The sequence below is a fragment of the Suncus etruscus genome, chromosome 13 (genome assembly GCF_024139225.1).
Source record: "Suncus etruscus isolate mSunEtr1 chromosome 13, mSunEtr1.pri.cur, whole genome shotgun sequence".
Lineage (NCBI taxonomy): Eukaryota > Metazoa > Chordata > Mammalia > Eulipotyphla > Soricidae > Suncus > Suncus etruscus.
In genome coordinates this window covers 48,110,005-48,137,208 of record NC_064860.1, presented here as the reverse complement: position 1 = coordinate 48,137,208, position 27,204 = coordinate 48,110,005, and the positions used below count along the sequence as shown (strand labels likewise).

The window sequence follows — 27,204 nt, the reverse complement described above, 5'->3', positions numbered from 1 at the left end:
TTCTGAGGACCAGATAATGACTGAACAACTAATCAACCTCTCAGATAAGGACTTTAGACTAGCAATATGGAAGGTGCTCAACAGACTCCAAGAAACCATGGATCGAGTTGAACAGAACACTAATAAGAACCAAGAAAATATGAAGGCAGAAATGACAAAACTCCAAACTGAAATAACATGTCAACTAACAGGCCTGAAAAACTCAGTAAACGAAGTGAATGACAAAATGGATAAGCTCTGGGACAGGGTATCAGAAGCTGAGAATAGACTTGGTGCTGTGGAAGATGAGATACATAACAATTCCATACAGCAGGAGAGATTGGACAAAAAACTTAAAGCAAATGAGCAGACAATGGAAAAATTAGTCAAAGAATGGGAACAGACGAAAATAGAAGTCTATGATAAGATCAACAGAAACAACTTAAGAATCATTGGAGTCCCAGAGACCCAGGAAGAAAATTTCCAGGAAGAATCAATGGTCAAGAACATCATTAAAGAGAAACTTCCAGAGCTAAAGAATATATGTGATCAAATCCTGCATGCCCGAAGAGTACCAACCAAAAGAGACCCCAGAAAAACCACCCCAAGACACATCCTAGTCACAATGACAAATCCCACAGATAGAGACAGAATTCTGAAAACAGCAAGATCAAAAGGGGAAATCATGTTCAAGCAAGCTTCCCTGAGATTTACAGCAGACCTGTCACCAGAAACGCTCAATGCCAGAAAGCAGTGGTGGGATATTGTGACAAGACTGAATGAAATGAATGCTTCACCCAGAATACTATACCCAGCAAAACTCACTTTCCGGTTTGATGGAAGAATACATGGTTTCACAGACAAAAAACAGCTCAGAAACTTCACAGACACAAAACCAGTCTTAAGAGAAAAACTGAAAGACCTAATCTAAGACAAGACTACCCAAAAGACACACCAAATTTTGAAATAAAGATGGCGTTAAATCCCAGGACAATTCTTTCTCTCAACGTCAATGGACTAAATGCACCAGTTAAGAGACACAGAGTGGCTAAATGGATCAAAAAACTCAATCCAACCTTCTGCTGCCTACAAGAAACGCACCTGAATAGTCAGAACAAACATAGACTCAAAATAAAAGGCTGGAGAAAAGTTATCCAAGCAAACAACACCCATAAAAAAGCTGGAGTGGCCATACTAATATCAGATAATGCAAACTTTATACTCAGGAAGGTTGTAAGGGACAAAGACGGACATTTTATATTAATCAAGGGGTACGTAGAGCAGGAAGAATTCACTCTCCTAAACATATATGCACCGAATGAGGGGCCAGCAAAATATTTAATACAACTGCTGACAAATCTGAAAAATAATATCAACAACAACACAATAATTGTGGGGGACCTAAACACGGCTTTGTCAACACTGGACAGGTCAACCAGACTGAAACCCAACAAGAATATACTAGACCTGAGGAGAGAAATGGAAGAGGCCTAGTGGATATATATAGGACACTCCATCCCCAGAAACCTGGATACACATTCTTCTCCAATGTACATGGGACATTCTCCAGGATAGACTACATGCTGGCACATAAAACATACCTCCATAAGATCAAGAGGATAGAAATTTTGCAGACTACCTTCGCTGACCACAAGGCTCTGAAATTATTTGTGAACTCCAAAGGGACTCAGAAGAAACACTTTAACACCTGGAAGTTAAACAGCCTCATGCTCAATAACCAGTGGGTCCGAGATGAAATCAAGGAGGAAATAAAAAGGTTCCTGGAAACAAATGACAATAAAGACACAAACTCTCAGAACTTATGGGACACAGCAAAAGCAGTACTGAGAGGAAAATTTATAGCTTTGCAAGCACACATCAGGAAGGAAGAAGGAGCTTACCTGAGTAGCTTAATGACACAGCTAATAGAACTAGAAAATGCTCAACAAAAGGACCCAAGAACAGGAAGACAGAAGGAAATAACAAAGCTGAGAGCAGAAATCAACGAAGTGGAAACTCAAAAAACAATCCGAAAGATCAACGAAAGCAGAAGTTGGTTCTTTGAAAAAATAAACAAGATTGATAGACCACTGGCAAACCTAACAAAGAAAGAGAGAGAGAGAAACTTGATAACTCGTATCAGGAATGAAAAAGGAGAGATCACTACTGATATGACAGAGATTCAAAGGGTAATCAGAAACTACTTTGAAAAACTCTACGCCACTAAAAATGAGAACCTGGAAGAAATGGATAAATTCTTGGACTCTTATAATCTTCCACGGTTGAAGGAAGAGGATGTAGCATATCTAAACACCCCCATCACCATTGATGAAATTAAAACAGTAATCAAATGTCTGCCGAAAAACAAAAGCCCAGGTCCAGATGGATTCACTAATGAATTCTATCAAACTTTCCAAGAGGAACTACTGCCAATCTTGGCAAGACTCTTTCATGAAATTGAACAAACAGAAACACTTCCAAATAGCTTTTATGAAGCCAACATCACCTTGATACCTAAACCAGACAGAGACGCTACCAAAAAAGAAAATTACAGACCAATATCACTGATGAATGCAGATGCAAAGATCCTCAACAAAATCCTGGCAAATAGGATTCAATGCCTCATTAAGAAGATCATCCACTACGATCAAGTAGGTTTCATCCCAGGAATGCAAGGCTGGTTTAACATCCGTAAATCTATCAACATAATACACAACATCAATAACAAGAAAAATAAAAACCACATGATCATATCAATAGATGCAGAGAAAGCATTTGATAAGGTCCAACACCCATTCTTGATCAAAACTCTCAGCAAGATGGGAATGGAGGGAACCTTTCTCAATATAGTGAAGGCCATCTACCACAAGCCAGTGGCAAATATTATCCTCAATGGAGAAAAACTGAAAGCCTTCCCTCTAAATTCTGGCACAAGACAAGGCTGTCCTCTCTCACCACTCCTATTCAACATAGCACTGGAAGTACTTGCTATAGCGATTAGGCAAGAAAAGGATATCAAGGGAATCCAGATAGGAAAGGAAGAAGTCAAGCTCTCACTGTTTGCAGATGACATGATACTCTACTTAGAAAACCCTAAAGACTCTATCAAAAAGCTTCTAGAAACAATAGACTCATATAGCAAGGTGGCAGGCTACAAAATTAACACACAAAAATCAATGGCCTTTCTATACACCAACAGTAATAAAGAAGAAATGGACATTAAGAAAACAACCCCATTCACAATAGTACCACACAAACTCAAATATCTTGGAATCAACTTGACTAAATATGTGAAGGACCTATACAAAGAAAACTATAAAACTCTGCTCCAAGAAATAAGAGAGGACACACGGAAATGGAAACACATACCCTGCTCATGGATTGGCAGGATTAACATCATCAAAATGTCAATACTCCCCAAGGCATTATACAGATTTAATGCCATCCCTCTAAAGATACCCATGACATTCTTCAAAGAAGTGGATCAGACACTTTTGAAATTCATTTGGAACAATAAACACCCTCGAATAGCTAAAGCAATCATTGGGAAAAAGAATATGGGAGGAATTACTTTTCCCAACTTTAAACTGTACTACAAAGCAACAGTTATCAAAACAGCATGGTATTGGAATAAGGATAGGTCCTCAGATCAGTGGAATAGGCTTGAATACTCAGAAAATGTTCCCCAGAGATACAACCATCTAATTTTTGATAAAGGAGCAGGAAATCCTAAATGGAGCAGGGAAAGCCTCTTCAACAAGTGGTGTTGGCACAATTGGATAGCCACTTGCAAAAAATTAAACTTAGACCCCCAGCTAACATCATGTACAAAGGTAAAATCCAAATGGATTAAAGACCTCGATATCAGCCCCAAAACCATAAGATATATAGAACAGCACATAGGCAAAACACTACAGGACATTACAGGCATCTTCAAGGAGGAAACTGCACTCTCCAAGCAAGTGAAAGCAGAGATTAACAGATGGGAATATATTAAGCTGAGAAGCTTCTGCACCTCAAAGGAAATAGTGCCCAGGATACAAGAGCCACCCACTGAGTGGGAGAAACTATTCACCCAATACCCATCAGATAAGGGGCTAATCTCCAAAATATACAAGGCACTGACAGAACTTTACAAGAAAAAAACATCTAACCCCATCAAAAAATGGGGAGAAGAAATGAACAGACACTTTGACAAAGAAGAAATACGCATGGCCAAAAGACACATGAAAAAATGTTCCACATCACTAATCATCAGGGAGATGCAAATCAAAACAACGATGAGATACCACCTCACACCCCAGAGAATGGCACACATCACAAAGAATGAGAATAAACAGTGTTGGCGGGGATGTGGAGAGAAAGGAACTCTTATCCACTGCTGGTGGGAATGCTGTCTAGTTCAACCTTTATGGAAAGCGATATGGAGATTCCTCCAAAAACTGGAAATCGAGCTCCCATACGATCCAGCTATACCACTCCTAGGAATATACCCTAGGAACACAAAAATACAATACAAAAAACCCTTCCTTACACCTATATTCATTGCAGCTCTATTTACCATAGCAAGACTCTGGAAACAACCAAGATGCCCTTCAACAGATGAATGGCTAAAGAAACTGTGGTACATATACACAATGGAATATTATGCAGCTGTCAGGAGAGATGAAGTCATGAAATTTTCCTATACATGGATGTACATGGAATCTATTATGCTGAGTGAAATAAGTCAGAGAGAGAGAGAAAAACGCAGAATGGTCTCACTCATCTATGGGTTTTAAGAAAAATGAAAGACACCCTTGTAATAATAATTTTCAGACACAAAAGAGAAAAGAGCTGGAAGTTCCAGCTCACCTCAGGAAGCTCACCACAAAGAGTGATGAGTTTAGTTAGAGAAATAACTACATTTTGAACTGTCCTAATATTGAGAATGTATGAGGGAAATGTAGAGCCTGTTTAGGGTACAGGCGGGGGTTGGGTGGGGAGGAGGGTGATTTGGGACTTGGGTGATGGGAATGTTGCACTGGTGATGGGTGGTGTTCCTTTTATGACTGAAACCCAAACACAATCATGTATGTAATCAAGGTGTTTAAATAAAAAAAAAAAAAATTAAAAAAAAAAAAAAAAAAAAAAAAAAGAAAATCTTTCTCTACTCATTGATATCTTATCTAAATATGCCATAGTGATAAATGTACACAGAAATATTATGGGGATATGAGAAAACCCTTTCAAAGATAACCCTTTTATTACAGGCCACTTTAGATGGCCAATGCACAGAGTAGGAAAGGCTGGATGTGGCCATCCCTACAAAATACAGTGAAGAACTAGAGGTAGGAGAAGATATTTATGATAACTGAAGGACAAATATTCTCACCAACAATCATTTATGAGACCTACTCATATATCAAATGTATAAATTTTGTATATATGTCTTTAGCATATGGTCATATAGTTAAACTTTGATCTTCATATCATGGGTAACATTTGGCATTCTCCAATTTGCATGAAGTAACCAGAAGCAAAATCTATATTTGTATTTTAGCATTCATCAAATTTTCATTTCTGAATTGTACATGTATGAGCAAGAATAACATATTTTAAAATATTTTATTACATGATATATATTGTTACAGATACATAATGTACATGCATTATATATATTCCTAAAATATAAATGTTCTTTATAAATAAATACATTCTGTATACTATATATAAAAAGATATAAATTACTAATACACACACCTATAATTTTTTTCTCACTGAACTCTAAAGTAACCACTCTCCAAACTCTAATTACTTGCAGATTCTGTTTAGTTTCCTAAGATTTCTTGATCCTACAAACATTAATCTGCTCCAGGAAATTACACTGGCTAGTTGCCTTTAAAAATCCTTGACTAACTTTCAAAAGAAATTCCGTTCCTTCAGGAAGAGAAGATGTAATGTCCATTAAGTATTTGTGAGAAGATGAAAAGATTTAAGTGATTCAAAATTATCCTTAGTGCCTGCAGGTGAAAAGTCATATGCATCCCAAATGCAGAGCAATCATCCTCATTGATCCATATCCCTTAACAGTCCAGAAATTCACCAGTGGTCTATTCATTCATTTGATTGCATACTCTGTTCTCATTCAGAACCATCACGTTAGAGAATCCAGAAGTTTCATCTCTTTTCTCATGACTTCAACTGGATGATTTCTTCTAGAAAAGTAACCTCTTTTTTAAAATTATTATTCAAAAATTTTACATAAATATTTCTACACCAGAAGGAAAATATGGTTCAGATATTAGCATCCTTTGTACCCCCAAAGACACCTATAAAATGTCTTTCATAATAACATTGGTCTGATATTTATAGGTCACTTTTCTTTTATGGCACAAAAGCAACAAACATCCAACACAGAAAGCCTGTGTTGCAAAATTTCACCTTGAAGCTTGTCCGCTGCATGTCTGCATTCCACTACTTTCCCTCCATCTTTTTCCAGCATCTGACTTACTCACCTTACCACAATTTAACTTGAGATGCTAGATAGAGATCAGACTCTGGGAGGCTGTGGCTGAGGAAAAAAAAGAGTATATTTGATTAAAAACACATAAAAACACATAAAATATGTCTAAATAAACCCAATTGGTGGGCCAGATATATAATAGCTGGGGTAAGGCACTTGCCTGAGCACAGAGCTAGGAGTAAGCCCTGAGTACAGTTGGGTATGGCCCCAAAAGCAAAAATGTAAAATAAAATTTCTCTCAATTTTAGTGGCATAATCACAAACCAATCATACATGAATTGACACAGTAAAGAATCCCAATGGCTTTAATACATCATTTCATGGAATTCACCTGTATAGAAAAACATCTGTCCAAAAGAAAATAGTATGGGGCTGGAGAGATAGCATGGAGGTAAGGCGTTTCCCTTTTATGCTGAAGTATGGTGGTTTGAATCCCAGCATCCCATATGGTCCGTGCCTGCCAGGGGCAATTTCTGAGCATAGAGCCAGGAGTAACCCCTGAGTGCTGCCAGGTGTGACCCAAAACAAAACAAAACAAAACAAAACAAAAAAACAGTATATAATTTACAAGGCTTTCTTCCTGTCTTGCAATTGACTAAATTTATTCTGTACTCACAAATTAGAGAATTACTTGATATCTGTTTCTATAAAGATATTAATTGTATCATAAGAACCTGACCTTATGATCTCATTCAAGTATAATTATCTCCCAAAAGGTGCCCCTCCAAATACATAACATCCGATATTACAGTTTCAACCTCAGAATTTTCTGGGAAGATACAACTCAGTCCACTAAAGTGAATTATTCAGGAAAAGAGTCTCTGAGTATCAGTGAAGATTCACATCTGAAAAACAAGCAAAATCCCTTCTTTTTCCACCTTCCAAGGTGTTTTATTTGGGGGGGGGGTCTTTCAAGTTAAAAACAAAGAATAAATATGATTATTGCTGAAGTTCTTTAACCAGAATCTCTAAGTGTGAGTTTATGGACAATGACTAAAGAGTATTTTCTACCCCCAAACTAGCTTTTCAGTTTAATAATTGCATTCTGGGACTAAGGACAGCAGGAAAGACACTTGCCTTGCATTCAGCAAACTCCACTGCAATTTCAGCACCACATAGTTAATTCCCTGAGCACAGAGCCAGGAGTTCGCTCAGAGAATCACCTAATGTGTCCTCCAAACCAAAATAATATTAATGATAATAATTGAATTCTTGTTCATTTAGAGTTTTTGTATTGAAGAAATATACTTTATACTATGTTTCAGGTGGCATTAATGAAAATCAGTATGTCAAAAGTTCACAGTTGGAAGCTAAGTTCTATGCTTTATCTGGCAAAAAAAAAAGGCAACATTCTTTTTTAAGATTGTAGCCGAGGTTACATGTTTACAATAGTGATAAAATTATATGGTATGATGGACACATTTACTGCATCTCAGCATCCCGATAGTGCCCCAAAACCTCCATTCACTATCCTTATATCACTTCTAGTCCACTTCTTAATTCTCCCAACTCCCTCCACATGTTTGGCAAGCTGAATTTTATAATATAAGGCCAAGGTTTATTACTATTTGAAACGGTTCATTCCAAAAAAGGCATAATTTTTGAAAGGTTATTTAGGAGTTTCAGTTTTCTTGATATTTCTAAATTGACATCAAATGCCTACGTGGGAATATGATATTCTTAACTAATCATTCGTTTAAAATGCATTAGACACACTGATGAAGTTTGTTATACATTGTATGACTGTAACTCAATCATAAACAACTTTTTCTGTGAAAAATTAATGTATTATAAAAACCTTATAACCATAATGTTTAAATTAAAAAAACTCAAGAAAATATTTAAAAAGTATAAAAAAGAATATGAACTAAAATTTGCATTTTAAATACAACCTATACGCCATAATCTCTATGGAGAAATATATATGTTCAAAATAATGTAAATGACTACTTTAAATAAAACCTAAATTCTAAAAAAATGCATTAGAAAACATTTTAATTGAAAGAGAAATAGATAGGGGAATGAGAAAGGTTTTACTCATTTATAAGATATAGTAGGATATATATATATGAAATATACATTTATATACAAAGTTATATATAAAAATGATAGAAGGATATATAGAAAGATTTTACTCATAAGGTACATATAATAGTGTATATATATAAAATATACATTTACCAGTATATGTAAAGTTATATATAAAATATAATAAAAATAACCAGATACAATAGAGACAAGGGTCAGGAGGACCAGTCCATGGTAGGAAGCTTGTCAAAAAGAGTGGGGAGTGCAGTTAGGACAGAAAAGTTACCATTATGACAATAAATATTGTAAAATGACTACTGGATACTGAAAGGAGTTAAAGCAATGTGCATGGGCCCGGAGAGATAGCACAGCGGCGTTTGCCTTGCAAACAGCCAATCCAAAACCAAAGGTGGTTGGTTCGAATCCCGGTGTCCCATATGGTCCCCCGTGCCTGCCAGGAGCTATTTCTGAGCAGATAGCCAGGAGTAACCCCTGAGCATCGCCGGGTGTGGCCCAAAAACCAAAAAAAAAAAAAAACCAAAAAAAAAAAAAGCAATGTGCATAATATCCCTCAATAAATATATTGCATATCATAGTGTCTAACGGAGAGAGGAAATAGGGAAAAGAGAGAGAGGAGAGAGAGAGGAGAGAGAGGAGAGAGAGGAGAGAGAGGAGAGAGAGGAGAGAGAGGAGAGAGAGAGAGAGAGAGAGAGAGAGAGAGAGAGAGAGAGAGAGAGAGAGAGAGAGAGAGAGAGAGAGAGAGAGAGAATATGTCCCAGATGCAGGCAGTGAGGAGGAGAAGCAGGAAATGGGAAACATTGGTGGCAGGAAATGTGGACTGGAGAAGGTCGTTGGGCATTGTATGACTGAAACTTAATCATGAACAACTTTGTATCTGTGAAAAACTGTATTATGTATCGACTATATATCAACTGTATTATGAATAACCTCGTAACCACGATGTTTAAATAGAGTAATTAAAAATGGATAGGGTTGGGGCCAGTGAGATTGTATAGTGGTAGGGCATTTGCCTTGCATGTGGCCGACCCGGGAGGGACCTGGTTCGATTCCCAGCTTCCTATATGGGTCCCCAGCCTGCCAGGGACAATTAATTTTATTACTTTTTTAATTTTTTTTTGGAGGGGGTCACACTCAGCAGCGCTCAGGGGTTATTCCTGGCTCCATGCTCAGTAATCGCTCCTGGCAGGCTCAGGGGACCAGATGGGATGCCAGGATTTGAACCAATGACCTTCTGCATGCAAGTCAAATGCCTTACCTCCATACTCTCTCTCCGGCTTCTCCAGGGGCAATTTCAGAGTGCAGATCCAGGAGTAACCTCCTCTGAACGCCACTGAGTGTGGCCAAAAACCAATCAATCAATCAATAAATTAAATTAAATAAATAAAGTTTAAAGTTTAAATGGTTAGGGTAAAGTTTCAGATGATATGAGTAAGATTCAGCTTATTGTTCCAAATTAAGATATTTTTGTGGGGGCCGGGCGGTGGCGCTAAAGGTAAGGTGCCTGCCTTGCCTGCGCTAGCCTTGGACGGACCGTGGTTCGATCCCCCGGTGTCCCATATGGTCCCCCAAGCCAGGAGCAACTTCTGAGCACATAGCCAGGAGTAACCCCTGAGCGTTACCGGGTGTGGCCCAAAAACCAAAAAAAAAAAAAAGATATTTTTGTGGGGCCAGAGAGATAGCATGGACCTAAGGCGTTTGCCTTTCATGCAGAAAGAAGGTCATCGGTTCAAATCCCGGCATCCCATATGGTCCTCCGAGACTGTCAGGAGTGATTTCTAAGCATAGAGCAGGAGTAACCCCTGAGCGCTGCTGGGTGTGACCCAAAAATAAAACAAAACAAAAAGATATTTTTGTGGGCCCGGAGAGATAGCACAGCGGTGTTTGCCTTGCAAGCAGCCGATCCAGGACCTAAGGTGGTTGGTTCGAATCCCGGTGTCCCATATGGTCCCCCATGCCTGCCAGGAGCTATTTCTGAGCAGATAGCCAGGAGTAACCCCTGAGCACCGCCGGGTGTGGCCCAAAAACCAAAACAAAACAAAAAACAAAAAACAAAAAAAGATATTTTTGTGCACAAAAGAGAAGTACATGATGATGAGAATTAATTTTTTGTTTGGGGGTCAGGGTGATGGGTTCCATGCAAGGCACACATCTTACTCACTGAATCTCTCTGGTCCTCTCATAAGAATTTTTATGAAAATTCAGTTTCAAAAAGACTCTGAAATTCATTCATAATTTTTTTATTTTTAAAAAGGAAAGAGCAATCACTAAGCACATATTTTGTTTTTAATTCTAAATCTACCCAATGCAATTATGGCTACTATCATAAATTGCAATAAAGCATAATTTAATACTCCAGCAAGGGTGCTGTTAAAATGTGAACATTAACTTTCCAATAATTTCTAGAAATTGAAATGGAATCTGTTTGGCAATAAGAGGACATTTTGGATATCAACACAAATATTTTATGTAGTTATGTAACTATAAAAATAAATGTTTTATAAAAGTATATCCAGAAGGCCTTATAAGTAGGAAAAATAATCATAATTAACAAGACTTTGTAACATATGCAACTGCCAAAAATAACTTTAAAACCAACTGTAGCTGATGAGGTCACTGCTAGTCTTGTCATAAGATCTGACTACCTGGGGGAAATCTTTTTAAAGCACTTGAAATAATTCATTTTCCATCAATCAAAGTTGAAGAGAGCCTCCCTTTTATGTGGCTTTTTAGGGTGCCAAAGTCATGGAGTTGATCACATACTTCAGCTCTTGAAGCAGCTACTCTTATAATACAGGTGTGAATGTGTGAATCCACTAGTGCCATCTGGAAAAGAAGACATGAAGGACTATGTCTTGAATGTATGGTGGAGCTTAGATTTTGTTTCCAGGGTAATATTATCTAAAGCAACCAAATTTAAGAAAAGGATTGTGAAAGCACCCAGTGTTTGAATGACCATCTTGACCAAAGGGTTGACGTAAATAATGCTGCATTTTAATTTTTTAAGTTATAATAAGAGGTGGAAGAAGGAAAAAGGAGATTCAAGGGAGAAGAAAGAAGGTAAAGTGGGGAAGGCAGGGAGAGAATGAGAAGGCAATGGGGGACTGGTATCTAGGACCAGAAAAAGAGTATAGAAGGATGATGAGGACTGAACCCAGATTGGCTGCCTGTTCTATCTCTCCAGGTCCAATATCACACTTTTATCCAAATCCTTCATCCATGGTTAGGCTCTCAATGCTGACATACACCATCCAGAATGAGGATCCCTCTCAGTTCCTCAGAATCCACACAGGTCTCATGGTGTCAGCCCCATCGGACCTTGTGACACACTCCCAGCTTCTACCAGGTGATAACCCCTTTCTCCTCCCAGATCATCTAGATGGCCTCATCCTCTCACCTCCTCTAACTATCCCCAAATTAAGAGAAAGTACAGGGGTTAAGGTGCTTGTCTTGCATGCAGCTGATTCGAGTTCAGTTTCAGCACTGTGAATGATTCCCCTAAGTGCCATCAGAACTGACTTCATTTGGGGGGAGGGGGGTTTGGGCCACACCCAATGATGCTCAGGGGTTACTCCTGGCTATGTGCTCAGAAATCGCTCCTGACTTGGGGGACCATATGGGATGCCAGGGGATCAAACTGCAGTTTGTCCTAGGTTAGTGTGTGCAAAGCAAGTGCCCTACCACTTGCACCACTGCTCTGACCCCAGGACTGACTCTTAAGCACAGAACTCATGAGCACAGAGTGAGGAGTATGCCTTGAGCATGATAGGGTGTGGCTCAATATCTTCGCTCCTTAGAGCTAGTACTAAGGAGACTGCCTTGCAGGAAACTCTGTTCTGATCTCTGGAAATCCATCAGATTTCCCCAAGCACCGCTCCTATACCTTCAGTCAGGCTTGTCCACATGGTGAATAAGGTCACTCTCTCCCCTGAAACTGCTCAGTTCCAACCCTCAAATTTGGTGTAGGGATCTCAATCCTCACCCTAAAGGGATGCTAGTAGCAGTTGAAATGGTTAATCCTGGGATCTCCAAGCTTTCCAAACAGAACTCAATTGTGAGCAATTGAGCCTAACTAAACTTTCTGTCTCTGTTTATACTCACTGCCTATTATCTCCTCTAGTCAGACGTTTTAAATACAGTCTCATCAAAAGATTCCAGTTCTGACCTCTTCCTGAATTTCAGATTCTTATATCCAGATGACTAATTAAATTTCCTACGTGGTTGCAGAATTTTGTATAGCCCAAATTAAATGAATCTCCCTATCCCTACACACAAAAAAAAAAACTTAATTCCCATAATCTTTCCAATAAAAATTTCATTCTTTGTTTCAGACCAAAATCCTATGAAAGATTCTTGACCTTTCTCCTCTGTTATTATGTACAAGTTATGATCAAATACTATTCAAAATCCAAATATAATACCCACTCTCAGCACTACATAGATCACTGCCATACATCAGAGTGGTTGGTTCTCTGTTTCTAAAGTCTGTTGCCAACATAGAGGCCAGAATGATCTATGCATACCAGGTCCTCTCACTCCTCTGTTAAAGACCCCTCATTTGGGGCCGCTGAGGTGGCGCTAGAGGTAAGGTGTATGCCTTGCAAGCGCTTAGCCAAGGAAGGTCTGCGGTTCGATCCCCTGGCGTCCCATATGGTCCTCCCAAGCCAGGGGTAATTTCTGAGCACTTAGCCAGGAGTAACCCCTGAGCATCAACTGAGTGTGGCTGAAAAAAACAAACAAACAAAAGACCCGTCATTTGTTTTTTTTGTTTTTGTTTTTGTTTTTGTTTTTTTGGTTTTTGGGCCACACCCGGTAACGCTCAGGGGCTACTCCTGGCTATGCGCTCAGAAGTTGCTCCTGGCTTGGGGGACCATATGGGACACCGGGGGATCGAACCACGGTCCGTCCAAGGCTAGCGCAGGCAAGGCAGGCACCTTACCTTTAGCGCCACCGCCCGGCCCTAAGACCCCTCATTTGTAAAGAAAGATTCATCCTCCCATCTTCAAAGGCTTCCATAAACTAGAATGGTTCTTCATCTTGCCCCCATTTCTTGGCATCTCCTTCATGCTGTTTTAACTATATTCCCTCTCTTCTAGTTGCATTCCCCTTTCCATAATATTGCTGCCTCTATTGCTCTGAAATTTTCTTCCTTCTTGGGAGCCTGTTCAAACTTCTTCACCTTGGACCTTCACTCAATTTAAAACAATGCTTCAACTACCAGTCTGCAAACTGGTGCTGATTTAGGTGTAAAAGTTGAAAAACAATGGTCTGCCATAGTAGTTATCACTTCTGGTCTATGGTCTGGTGTAAAAGGAAGGCATTTAACACTTGGTAAATGTAAAATGGCTGAAAAACTTTGATTTAGAGGAGCTTGATTCTGGGGTCTGTGTTGAATAGAAATTAATTCTCTCAATGTTCTGTGATCTTTTTCCCAACTCAATTTTTCTCCTTAGTACTGACCATCATTGGATACACCTTTAACTTGTTCATTCTCTTTCTTGTCTTCTTTCTCAAGAATGAATCTCAGTGGGTAGTTGAGCTGTGATTTTTCTTCGTTCTGTATCCTCAGGCTCTAAAACAACTCCTCATCCCTTCCAAGCATTCTGATAGTTACTAAATGAATGAAATACAAAAAAGTAAATAAATAAAACCCCTTGCAATAAAAATTTTAATTTATGCTTTCACATCTAAGCAAATGGCAAGAATATATTTTGATACAGTCATGAAATACACTACTGTATGCAGTATGTTTGCCTTATATGAGGCTTACCCAGGCTAGATCCCCAGCACCTTATATGGTTTCCTGAGCTCAGGCAGGATTGAAGAGCCAGGAGTAAACCCTGATTACAGCCCAATGTGTTCACCATTTATCCCCCACCCCACCACCCCAAAGAGAATATATTCTGTCTCATAGTTTAAGTTTCTCATGTTTTGTCTTTTAAAAAATTTAGATTCTGAAGCTCACCACAAAGAGTGGTGAGTGCAATTAGAGAAATAACTACATTGAAAACTATCATAACAATGTTAATGAATGAGGGAAGTAGAAAGCCTGTCTAGAGTACAGATGGGGATGGGGTGGGGAGAAGGGAAAATTGGGACACTGATGATGGGAATGTTGCACTGGTGAAGGGAGGTGTTCTTTACATGACTAAAACCCAACCACAATCATGTTTGTAATCAAGGTGTTTAAATAAAGATATTAATTAAAATAAATAAAATTAAATTAAAAATTTAGATTCAGAAAAAATTAATTGGGAAAAATATATTTTCATATACCTTCTGCTTCTACAAAGATGCATAAACATCAGTGCTGTGTGATAGGCAGAGCAGCAAAATTCAAAACCAAAAAAGAAAAACATTACCAAGAGATTGAACTGCCATAACAGATACTTTCTGTTTTATTTATTACAAAACTACCAGTCATCTTATTCAGGACATGTTCCTATAAATTAAGATTCTCTAATAATAAACAGAATTGAACAGTGACTCAAAACTAGTAAATGTAATTTCTGAAAACTAGTTATAGAACATTTGTAGATGTAAAAAAAAAAAAAATCTCCTTAACAGGCAGAGACATTAGAGTTTAAGGGCCAGAAGGACCTGCTCACAATATGAAGCTCACCAAAAAGAGTTGTGAATGCTGTTAGAGAAATAACTACACTAACAACTAGCATGACAATGTTAATGAATGAAAGAAGGTAGAATGTCTGACTGGAATACAGGCAGGGATGGAGGAGGACATTGGTGGTGGGAAGGTTGCACTTGTGAAGGGGGGTGTTCTCTTTATGACTGAACCCCAACTACAATCATGCTTGTAATTATGGTGCTTAAATAAAAATTTTATTAAAAATTTCTCCTTAAAAAATAAGTAAGAAAAATAAAAACAATCTGCCGGTTCCCATTACCCACTTCTAACCCATCAAATGAAGTAAACTTGGATGCCAAGAGGCTCTGTCCTCAGCATTACAGCCCAAGCGCCTCTACTGCGCCTGCGCTTACGCCTGCACAAAAGGAGGGGTGACGTGTGCGCTTGCGCAGGAGGCGAAAACAAGAAAGATGGCGGCGCCCACCTTCCCCACGCCGCTGCACGGGCATGTGGGCCGTGGCGCTTTCCGCGACGTGTACGAGCCCGCGGAGGATACGTTCTTGCTGCTGGACGCGCTAGAGGCGGCGGCGCCTGAGCTCCGCGGGTGCGAGGAGGAGGGTGCCCGCGGGAGTGGGCGAAGGGCAGCCTGCACGGACAGCATACCGCCTACGCCCGTTGGCCTGCTCAGCCCCTGCAGTGATGCTTTCCCTGCAAAAGAGTAGAGGCTTTGCAGAATGATTGCAAAACTGCAAATTTGATTTTTCAGAATGATGTTTTTGATTTTTAGTGTCTTTCTTTGGGTCCCTTTTGCAGTTGTTCTAGCAAGCTAGACACTATTGGAGTTGGCAGTTTTAGAAAATAGTAAAAACTTAATTGCATGCTGTACTTTATAAATCCATGTAGCACCCATTGGTAACATGAGATGAACTAGGAGAGAGATACTAGCAGCACTGGGCCCTGTGCCCAGCCTATTAAGTCGCCTTTTCTGCTCTTCTAGCATCAGAAAGAAATGGCAGAACTGAATTTTTTCATTCGTTTCCATTTTTAATGTAAACATGTTTCATGGAGATTTTTATTTAATCTTAAACAGTTTAGGTACTTGCAGCTAGTGACTGAGCGCTTTCCCCTGGTACTTTACAAGTTGAAGTATCACTGACTTTTCATTGAACAGAATTGGGTGATGGCATATGCATTTTTGTTTTGTTTTATTTGCTGTTGTTTTATATTTTGAGCCATATCCGGCGGTTCTCCTTTTTATTCCTGGTTCTGTGTTCAGGAACCATGCCCTGCAGATTCAGGGGGACCATAGAGGGTTCATACAAGGGATCGAACCCAGGTCAGCCTCATGCAAAATATCCTGCCCGCTGTAATAGTGCTCGGACTCCACATATGAATTTAAAATCTATACTTAAAATGGGTTTTCCCCAAATTAACTGACAGATTTTACATGGTTTTTGCATTTAACCCTCTTAAAATTGGTAAGATCTTTTTTCAGTGTTATAAAACAACCCAGATTTTTTATATTGCTTTTCAGTTGTAAAAGATGAAACTTGGAGGTTTACTGGATTATAGAACAAAACAATATTGTTTTATAAAATATCTTTTTTTATATATATCCCAGAAGTATTTTAGAAGCACAAATTTTATTGCAACGGGGGCTGATTTTGTTATAATTTTTTGATAATTCTGCCGTTGGCGATCTCATTATATATGATTGTGATTGTTATTTCCAAATAGAAGCCAACCAGTAATATTTAACAATCTTCCTACAGTAAAATAAAGAACTATCAAATGCGTGGATTGATTTCCAAAGTTAGGAAACCTTAGAGTTAGATGTTGAATAGTTGTTTGAGTGATTATTAGGTGCTAGAGAGGCACTCAAATCTCATCAAATCATTTTCTATAATGTGTACTTTGGAGACTTTCTCTAATGTATATTTTATATACTTAAGATGTTAGGCAAGGAAATTTAATTAAAATTTAGTAGGATGAAGAATATTATAGCTAGCATTCTTAGGATCATTAATAGTCTTAAATACATGGATATTACCCAAATTCAGGGTGCAAGTAGGGCATTTTTTTGCTACATAAATGTATTATCAGTAAAATGTTAGCATTCTGCCTCTTAACATATGGAGGAATTATGAATGTTACATACTTTTAAATGGCAGAGTAAGCATCTTTCATAAATAATTTTAATGTATATTTTATTAGTAATCTCATTTTAGGGGCCAGAGAGATAGCACAGCGGTAGGCCATTTGCCTTGCATGCCGGGCGGGGCCCATTTCAATTCCTGGCACCCATATGATCCCCCAGCCTACCAGGGCTGATTTCTGAGTGTAGAGCCAGGAGTAACCCCTGAGCACTGCTGAGTGTGGCCCAACAACCAATCAATCAATTCAAAAATAAAGTTTAAAAAAATATAAAAAAAGGAAATAATTAGAAGCTTTTTGTTGGAACAGGTGATTTCTGTCATTACTACTATTTTTAAACCTACATTAATATTCTGTGGTGTTATATAATATTTTTAGACATTGAAGAATAACTTATATTGCTACTCCTCAAATTTTCATTTTTTGTGTTATGCACAAAGTGGTTGTCAGAAATTTGACATTTTAAATTTCTGTGTTGCCATCTAAGTATAAGTGATGGATGATGCTGGGGAAAAAACAGTAAAGATAACAATTATTTTCATTGATTACATTTTAATCCAACTGTACTAATATCTTATTTTTGTTTTTTTTTCAGGGTGGAAATATGCCTTGAAGTAGGGTCAGGGTCTGGAGTGGTATCAGCTTTCCTAGCCTCTCTTATTGGTCCTCAAGCTTTGTACATGTAAGTGTAAGTATAGCAGATTCACTCAAATCTATCCATATGTGCCATTACAGAGATTCACAGGTATGAGGTCTTAAACGAAATCAGTTTTCTAAGCTGGATTGATAGCACAGTAGGTCTTGCACACTGCTGACCCAGGTTCGGTTTCTGGTATCCCATATGTTCCCCTGAGCCTGCCAGGAATGATTTCTGAGCATAAAGCCAGATGTAATCCTTGAGTGAAGAGTGTGCCCAAAAAAACAAAAACAAAAAAAAAAAAACAAAAACAAAAACAAAAAAAAGGAAAAAAAAAGAAATCAGTTTTCTAAGTAGGTATAATATATCTAAAAATGTCTATTGAAGTTTAGTAAAGACTGAGATGGCAAACTATGCTTTCCTAATAATGATGCCAGAGTCAAAACTAGTTTATGCTATAAAATTATGTAATTTTAGCTCATCTCAATTTTTTTTATAATATATATAATTTTTATTTTGATCATAGTGTCTTACATATTGTTGACAATAACATTTTAGGTACATATTTACATAAAATCAGGGGGGATTCCCATCACCAATTTGTCCTCCTAGCTCATCTCAATTTTAATCCTTTTTAGGTGACTAATATATAAAATGATTTTTTGATAACTAAATGTATTCTTAAGACATTTGAGAATATAGAAAGTATAAAGAAGAACATTAAAGTTATATAGTTTTGTTTGTTTTGGGGGCTGCAGTCATTTGATGCTTAGGGGATACTCCTGGCTATGCACTCAGAAATCGCTTCTGGCTTGGGGAGACCATATGGGACGCCAGGGGAACAAACCAAGGTCCGTTCTAGGCTAGCGCTTGCCTTACCTTTAGTGCCAGTACTCTGACCCCAAAGTTATATAGCTTTTACCACACATGTCCCAGGTGTATTTTCTTTAGGTTTTCTTTATCATGAACATTTTTCTTTCAAAAATTCCATTGTTTTTTTTGTTTGTTTGTTTCTGTTTTTGGGCCATCCCCTTGCAGTGCTCAAGGGTGACTCCTAGATCTGCACTCAGAAATCACTCATGACAGGTTTGGGGGACCCTATGGGATGCCAGGGATCATGTTGTAAGGCAACCCTGTGCTATCTCTCTGGCCCTCAAACAATTTCTTTCAAGTATCCATGCTAGTAGCTTCCTAATATTCCATCATTAAATTCATTATTTGGGCCTGGAGAGATAGCATAGCGGCGTTTGCCTTGCAAGCAGCTGATCCAGGACCAAAGGTGGTTGGTTCGAATCCCGGTGTCCCATATGCCAGGAGCTATTTCTGAGTAGACAGGAGTAACCCCTGAGTACCGCCGGGTGTGGCCCAAAAACCAAAAAAACCCCCAAATTCATTATTTAATAAATTCACAAATATATGTGCCTATATATATATATATATATATATATATATATATTCCTCTACTCTTAGACAGTATATTGGTGTCCTTTGTAAACAATATAACCCATCTTTTTTCCTTTTTTTTTAAATAAAATATTTAAGCACCATGATTACAAACATGATTGTAGTTGGGTTACAGTCATAAACAGAACACCCCCCCACTTCACCAATGCAACATTCCCACCACCAATGCCTCCCTCCCTCCTTCCCAATCCCTACCTGTATATAAGACAGGCATTTTACTTCTCTCACTCATTAAGATAGTCATGATAGATGCTAGTGTAGTTATTTATCTAACTGCATCCACTACTCTTTGTGGTGAGTTTCATATTGTGAGCCAGTACTTCCAGCCCTCATCTCTATTGTCTCTGGGCATTATTACAATAATGTCCTTAATTTTTCTTAAAACCAATAGATGAGTGAGACTATTCTGTGTCTATCTCACTCCCTCTGACTTATTTCACTCAGAATAATAGATACCATGTACATTCTTTTTTCTTTTTTGAATTATTAAAGCATTCTAATGTACTTTAAAAAAACTATTTATTTATTGATTTATTGATTGGTTTTTGCGCCACACCTGGTGGTGACGGTCAGAGGTTACTCCTGGCTCAGCACTCAGAAATCGCCCCTGGCAGGCCGAGGCTCCATATGGGATTCTGGGAATCTAACTGATCCCTTTTTGGTCTGCCACATGCAAGGCCAATGCCCTACTGCTGTGCTATCTCTCCAGCCCCTCTAATGTACTTTTAAATCATTTCTATTAAAAGGACAAAGCATGCCTTCTACTTTTTAGTCACAGATTTCTCTCATGAATATAAAATATAATGTTCATTCCTCTTCTGTTTGCAGGTGCACTGATACTAACCCTGAGGCTGCAGCCTGTACCCTGGAGACAGCACGCTGCAATCAAGTTCACCTTCAGCCCATAATCACAGATTTGGTAAGCTGTTCGTCCTTGTCCGATAACAGCTCATTTTTTTTTCAAGCAAGTTAAGGTCAAACTGATTTTGGTTCAGAGCAAATTGAGTGATTAAGTTTGGTCCACTAAAGAGTGCTCCTCAGGACCAAAACTTAGGACAGTGGCAACACATTTATTTGCCTTGCTTGCAGCTGACCCAGAGTTGATCTCCAGCATTCCACCCATGTGGTCCTCTGAGCTGGCCAGAAGTGATTCCTGAGCATAGAACCAGGAGTAACCTTTGAGCATCTCCTGGTGTGACCAAAAACTGAAAAAAAAAAAAAAAAAAAAAAAAGTATGCACTCAGGGATCATTCTGATGGACTTGGGACTTAGGGTGCTGGGGATTGAAACCAGGTTGATCACATTCAAGGCAAGCACCCTACCCACCATACTATTGCTCTAGCCTTCAACGTATTTTCTTGTTTGATATAATCTTTCTTGCCCACAATACAAAGGGAAGTTCTTTTGTTTCATATAATGGCTCTGATCCTAGGCATTGTTTATCATCACAGTAACAAGTAATTGAGTAGAGAGCCTTTCTCACAGAAGTGACTCTTAAATCTTTTCTGTTGTCTCATGATATAAGTTTCTTGGTTATGAGAATGTGTTTAAACTGGCATAAAGATGTACACAAATCTATGCAGGACATTTGCCACAGACCTAGAGATTCCTTAATTATTTTTGTTTTCTACAAGTGAGCTAGCTCATAGTGTAAAGAGGTGAGCTGTGGTTGAGGTAAGACTTTTTTTCTGTCATGGGGAGGGAGGGCCACAATTGAGTGCTCAGTTATTACTCCTAGCCCTGTGCTCAGAAATTACTCCCAGTGATGCTCAGGGGACCATATAAATGCTAGGGATCAAACCAGGATAGCTATGTATGTACAAGGCAAGCACCCTATTGACTGTACTATCACTCTGGCCTCACTCTTCTGCTAAGAATTTCCACAATGATAGGTTAAATGCATTGTTATCTGTACCTGAATAAAATACAAAAATAGGGGCTGGAGCAGTGGCGCAAGGCATAAGGCATTTGCACTTAACGCACTAGCCTAAGACGGAATGAATGCTATCCCCTAGTATCCCATATGGTCCCCCAAGCCAGGAGTGATTTTTGAGCTCATAGCCAGGCACTTAATGCACTAGCCTAAGACGGAATGAATGCTATCCCCCAGTCTCCCATATGGTCCCCCAAGCCAGGAGTGATTTTTGAGCTCATAGCCAGGAGTAACCCCTGAGCATCATTGGATGTGGCCCAAAACCAAAAACAAACAAACAAAACAAAACAAATATAAATAAATAGGGACCAGAGCAGTGGCACAGGGCATAAAGCGTCTGCCTTGTGCACACTAACCTAGGATGGACCACGGTTCAATCCCCTGGCATCCCATATGGTCCCCCCAACCAGGAGCGATTTCTGAGTAAATAGCCAAGAGTAACCCCTGAGTGTCACCGGGTGTGGCTGAAAAACAAACAAACAAAAACAGAAAAATAAATACCTCCACTTTTGTTGGTATAGATTTTTTTTTTTTTTTGGTTTTTGGGTCACACCCGGCAGCGCTCAGGGATTACTCCTGGCTCTACACTCAGAAATCGCCCCTGGCAGGCATGGGAGACCATATGGGATACCGGGATTCGAACCACCATCCTTCTGTATGCAAGGCAAACACCTTACCTCCATGCTATCTCTCCGGCCCTAGTATAGATTTCTAACATCTTTTTTATCATAAAAATTGGTAAATACTTATAAATATTTGTTTGTTTATTTAATTCAATCTGGCTTAAATTTTTCCTGTTGTTGCACATTAGGTCAAAGGCTTGCTACCAAGATTAAAAGAAAAAGTTGATCTTCTGGTCTTTAATCCTCCCTATGTAGTGACTCCACCTGAAGAGGTAAGGCTTACAGCAATTCACTGCCAATATTTTCAACAGTTTTCTTTCTAAAATCAAATGAGTTTCATGTGACATCAATCAACTGCTTAGGATTTACACTTACTTGCAGTGAAATGTGTTCTATGAAATAGACTAGTGGGGCCTTAATAATAGATAATACTGCAGGTTGGGTGTTTGCCATGCACATAGCTGACATGGATTCGATCCCCTGCATCCCATATGGTCCCCCCAAGCTCACTAGTGATCCCTGAATGAAGAGCAGGAGTAACACTGGAGTATCACTGGTTGTAGCCTCAAAACAAAACTAGCAAACAGATGGATTCAATGATAAAGTAAAATTGGAAATCTCTCTTGCATTTTTATTTACTGTACAAAGAAAATGAACTTCTTTGTGTAAAAGAAACAGACAGGCAAACCATGGTCTCTCAGATCTACAAACTACAGAAACAGTCATGAATGAAAAGGAGGTTTGGGGGCCACAGGGACACAGAAGTGTTTCTGTTTCCCCACTGCCTACTTCTTGAGTTTATGTTTGCTCTGCCTGAGATGTTGATGTCACTATTGTAGGAGTCTGAATAAAAATAATTCCTCGGGTTCTGCCATAATTCAGTGTCCTAATACTTATATATACTCATAGGTGAAGCAGCTACAAAACAAGGATTTCCTGCAGGCTTAAAATATGTTTCATAAAGTAGAATCTAGAAGATATGAATTAGAAGAGAATGTGGTCTCTGATCAGAACTGAGTCAGTTGTTGGAAAGACAAGTGAAAGAAAAATTTCAGTGCACAAAGCATGGAGATTAAAAAAAAAGAGAGAGAAGGAAATCATGAAAGTAAAAGATGAGAAAGTAAAAGAATTTAGATCTGGGGGGGCCAGAGTGATAGCATAGCGGTAGGGTATGCATGCAGCTGACCCTGAACGGACCTAGGTTCAATTCCTGGCATCCCATATGTGCCTGTGCCTGTGCATCCCCTGTGCCTGCCAGGAGCAATTTCTAAGTGTAGAGCCAGGAGTAACTCCTGAGCACCACTGGTGTGACACCCCCCAAAAAAAAACTTAGATCTGAAAGATATACAAATAATAGGAATTTATCCTTATAAAAAGTTGTAACTATATTTCTTATATATTCAGAAACATGACATTAGGAGGGTTTAACAAATATCCGCCCTTAGCATACGTACAGGGCACTGTTTACTAACTTTAAATATGTTTCCTCACTTATTTCTGAGAGTGGACAAAAGACTGTTCTTTTTATTTAAAATTTTTATTGATGGGGCCGGAATGATAGCACCATGGGTCAGGCATTTGCCTTACACACAGCTGGCCTAGGTTTGTTTCCCAGCAATCACATGGTTCTCCAAGCCTGCTAGGAAGTAACCCCTGAGTTCTGCTGGGTTTGGCCCCCAATTTATTTTTATTGAGGCACCATGATCTGCAAAGTTACTGTGGTCGAGTTTCAGGCAGACAACATTCCAGCACCTGTTCCTTCACCAGTGTCCACCTCCCTCCACCAATGTTTCCCATTTTAATCTCTCCAACCTCCCAGCTACTGAAGACCACTTCTTATGTTTCGTTTCTGTTGCTTTTGAGCATTTGCTATTCCCCTACATGACATTTTTCTAAGTTCATAGACAAGGGAGGAAATAAATGGCAAAGATTATAAACCTATACAAGGTCACTTGGGCCTGGGAATGTTAATATGGAATATGTACTGCTGACAACTACTCATCAGGAAGATTGTGGTTCTAACTGTAAGTTGAGTCCAAACAAAACTTTTTCTAACTGACACAGGTAAGAAGTCAAGGAATTGAGGCTGCTTGGGCTGGAGGCAAAGATGGTCGAGAAGTTATGAACAGACTCTTTCCCCTGGTTCCAGATCTCCTTTCCCCAAGAGGCCTTTTCTACTTAGTTACCATCAGAGAGAACAACCCAGGTACTACAAATAACTTCATCCTGTACTGATCTTTTTTTTTTTTTTTTTTTGGTTTTTGGTTTTTGGTCTTTGGGTCACACCCAGCAGCACTCGGGATCACTCCTGGTTTCACGCTCAGAAATTGATCCTGGCAGGCTCGAGGGAATGCCAGGATTCGAACCATCGACCTTCTGCATGAAATGCAAACGCCTTACCTCCATGCTATCTCTCTGGCCCTACTGATCATTTTTTTAAAGCAACAATTAATCATGGCAAGGGGCAGAGACACAGTACAGTGGGTAGGGCCCTTGCCTGTACTCAGCTGATCTGGGTTCAGTCCCAGGCACCTCTGAACATTGTCAGGAGTAAATCCTGAGCACTTATTCAGGAGTACCACCTGAACACTGCCCATAAAACCCAAAAAGAAAAAAAGTTAATCTTGACCAGGACTCCACAAGTAACCGAGAATGATCCTGACATATTTCCAACAGCCACTATATAAGAGAGCTGTCCCCTGTAATAGAAGACTTTTTTTGCTATTTAAAAAATACTATCTTCTGGGGCCAGAGTGATAGTACAGTGGTAGAGCGTTTGCCTTGCATGCTGCTGACCAGGGAGGGGCCCCAGTTTATCCCCAGCATCCCATAAAGTCCTCCGAGCCTGACTGGAGTGATTTGAGTGCAAAGCCAGGAGTAACCCCTGAGCACTGCCAGGTGTGGCCCAATAAAACAAAAACGTCTTGTGGATAGACATTTTTTTCTCCATAGTTTCTGAACTTAATATTCAAATGTAAAATTGAAACTTTCTTCTAACACCTTACCCTCAATCGTAAGGATTTATTCTCTCCCAGCTAAGTCTTTGTGCCTTTAACAGACCTGCTTTAGTTCTAGGATGAATTCTTAAGTCTTGGACTTTTAGGTTACTTTGGAGCTAACTCTTGAACAAATGAGGTCCTGCACTGTAACCTCAGTTGGTTTTAGTTTTGGTTATTTGATTTTTTTTTTTTTTTTTGGACCATGCCTGGCAGTGCTCAAAGGTTACTCCTGTCTCTGCATTCAGAAATCACTCCTCGCAGGCACAGGGAATATGGGATGCTGGGGGTCTAACCCAAGTTGGCTGCGTTCAAGACAAACACCTTGCCTGCTGTACTAGTGCTCATGCCTGTTTTTTTGTTTTTTTTTGTTTTTGTTTTTTTTTTTAAAGACAGGGAAACTATGCTGGGGGTTAATGGAGGGGTTAAAGTGCTTACTTGGTATCCCACTGGTTTGAATTGCTAACACCATATATGGTCCCCTGAACACTGCTGGGTATGCCACCCCAAACAACAAAAAAGGAGATTTTGTTTAAAAAAAAAAACCTGAATAAAAAAAAGGAGGCTCCAAAAAAAAAAAAAAAAAAAGAAAAAGGCGGGGAGGGTTCAATTACTATGCAAAGGCAGTGTTGCTATAAAGTTTCTTCATACTGTCATTGACATTTTTCATTTAGGAGAAGGAACATAAGGCAGAAATGGGAGCCAAGGAATTAAATATGAATCACTTGCTGTAATAACAAGTATAACTAAAGATTGAGTTCAGAGAAGGTTCATACTGCAAAACAAGCCATACAGTCTCATGAGAAAATTTCAGCAACACCTTGAAAAATTGAAGTGCTCCCATTGGTCTGAAACCCAAGTCCCCTTTCAAGGAAATTGTACTTTGGTATACATTGTTTTCCCACATGAATAGAATTTTCCAATAGGCTGTGCTTATCATCTTCTTAATTTATCAGTGGTCATGCATACCCTACTAAATGATCTAATTGGATGATTTATTTTCATTTTAGAAGAGATTTTGAAAGCAATGAAGAACAAAGGTCTCCAGGGGGCCACTGCACTTTCCAGGCAAGCAGGTAGAGAGATGCTTTCGGTCCTGAAATTCACGAAGTCCTGATGTAAAGTGTATGTCCTTGATTGTATTTTATATATGTATATCAGATAATTTATTCAATTGAATGTGTATGCAAATATGTTGATAAGCTTATAGTTAATATATCTGTTTGTTTGGGGGGCCACACTAAGAGATGTTCAGGACTTACTCCTGGCTCTGCACTCAGGGATCATTCCTGGCAGGCTCAGGGAACCATAGGGATGCTGAGGATTAAACCCCAGTCAGCCATATGCAGTGTGACTGCTATACACACTGTGCTATTGCTTCAGTTCCTGGCATTTAAAATATCTGAAATGAGCAGGAGTGATAGCACAGCAGTAGGTCGTTTGCCTTGTACATGGACAACCCTGGATGATCCCATTTTCAATCCCCGGCAGGTCCCAGGTTCAATCCCCAGTATCCCATATAGTTCCCCAAGTCTGCCAGGAGCGACTTGTGAGCACAGAGCCAGGAGTAATCTGGGTGCTGCTGGGCATGGCCCAAAAACAAATAAACAAACAAAAATATCTTGAAATGGAAGTCATTTGATTGACTATTAAAATTTTGAGAAACTTGTTCTATAGAAGAAAGTGGAAGAGGAGGAGTCTCTTTTACCCAGGAATCAGATCTATAAAAATACTTGCAGAATATAAAAAAATATATATGTATATATACATTATTATAATGCATTTTATGTAACCATAATTGTCATTGATGTATAAAATATATAAGAAAGGATATTTCAGTATTAAGTTAACCTAAATGTCCTTCAGTAAAGGAATTAGTAAGTAAATTATAGTATTCATAGAACATAAGTTATTTGTCCAGGCATTTATACATACTTGATACTTTTGAATCAGAAAAGGATCATGATATATTTTTGAATATAAAGGCAATTTTGTACTGTATGTATTTTGTAAAAAATAAGAGGGTATGTTATATGTATATATAAGATGATCTTATAAGAATAACAGTGTGGGGCCAGAGCGATAGCACAGCGGTAGGGCATTTGCCTTGCATGTGGTCAACCTGGGATAGACCTGGGTTCAATCCTCGGCATTACATATGGTCCCCCCGAGCCTGGCAGGAGTGATTTCTGAGCACAGAGGCCTGAGTAACCCCTGAGCACCACATGGTGAGGCCCAAAAACCAAAAATAAGTGTGGATGAAGGAATGTTTATTTTTGTG

General features: G+C 39.0%; 1 protein-coding gene across 1 annotated transcript; it reads left to right on the top strand.

Moving 5' to 3' along the window:
* Nucleotides 1-15,586: 15,586 nt before the first annotated feature.
* Nucleotides 15,587-26,147, top strand: N6AMT1 (N-6 adenine-specific DNA methyltransferase 1). Its single transcript, XM_049785817.1, has 6 exons — nucleotides 15,587-15,720; nucleotides 17,866-17,952; nucleotides 20,200-20,290; nucleotides 22,116-22,199; nucleotides 23,992-24,133; nucleotides 25,934-26,147. The coding sequence occupies exons 1-6, from the start codon at nucleotides 15,587-15,589 to the stop codon at nucleotides 26,038-26,040; spliced, it is 645 nt and encodes a 214-aa protein (XP_049641774.1). The 3' UTR covers nucleotides 26,041-26,147.
* Nucleotides 26,148-27,204: the final 1,057 nt, after the last annotated feature.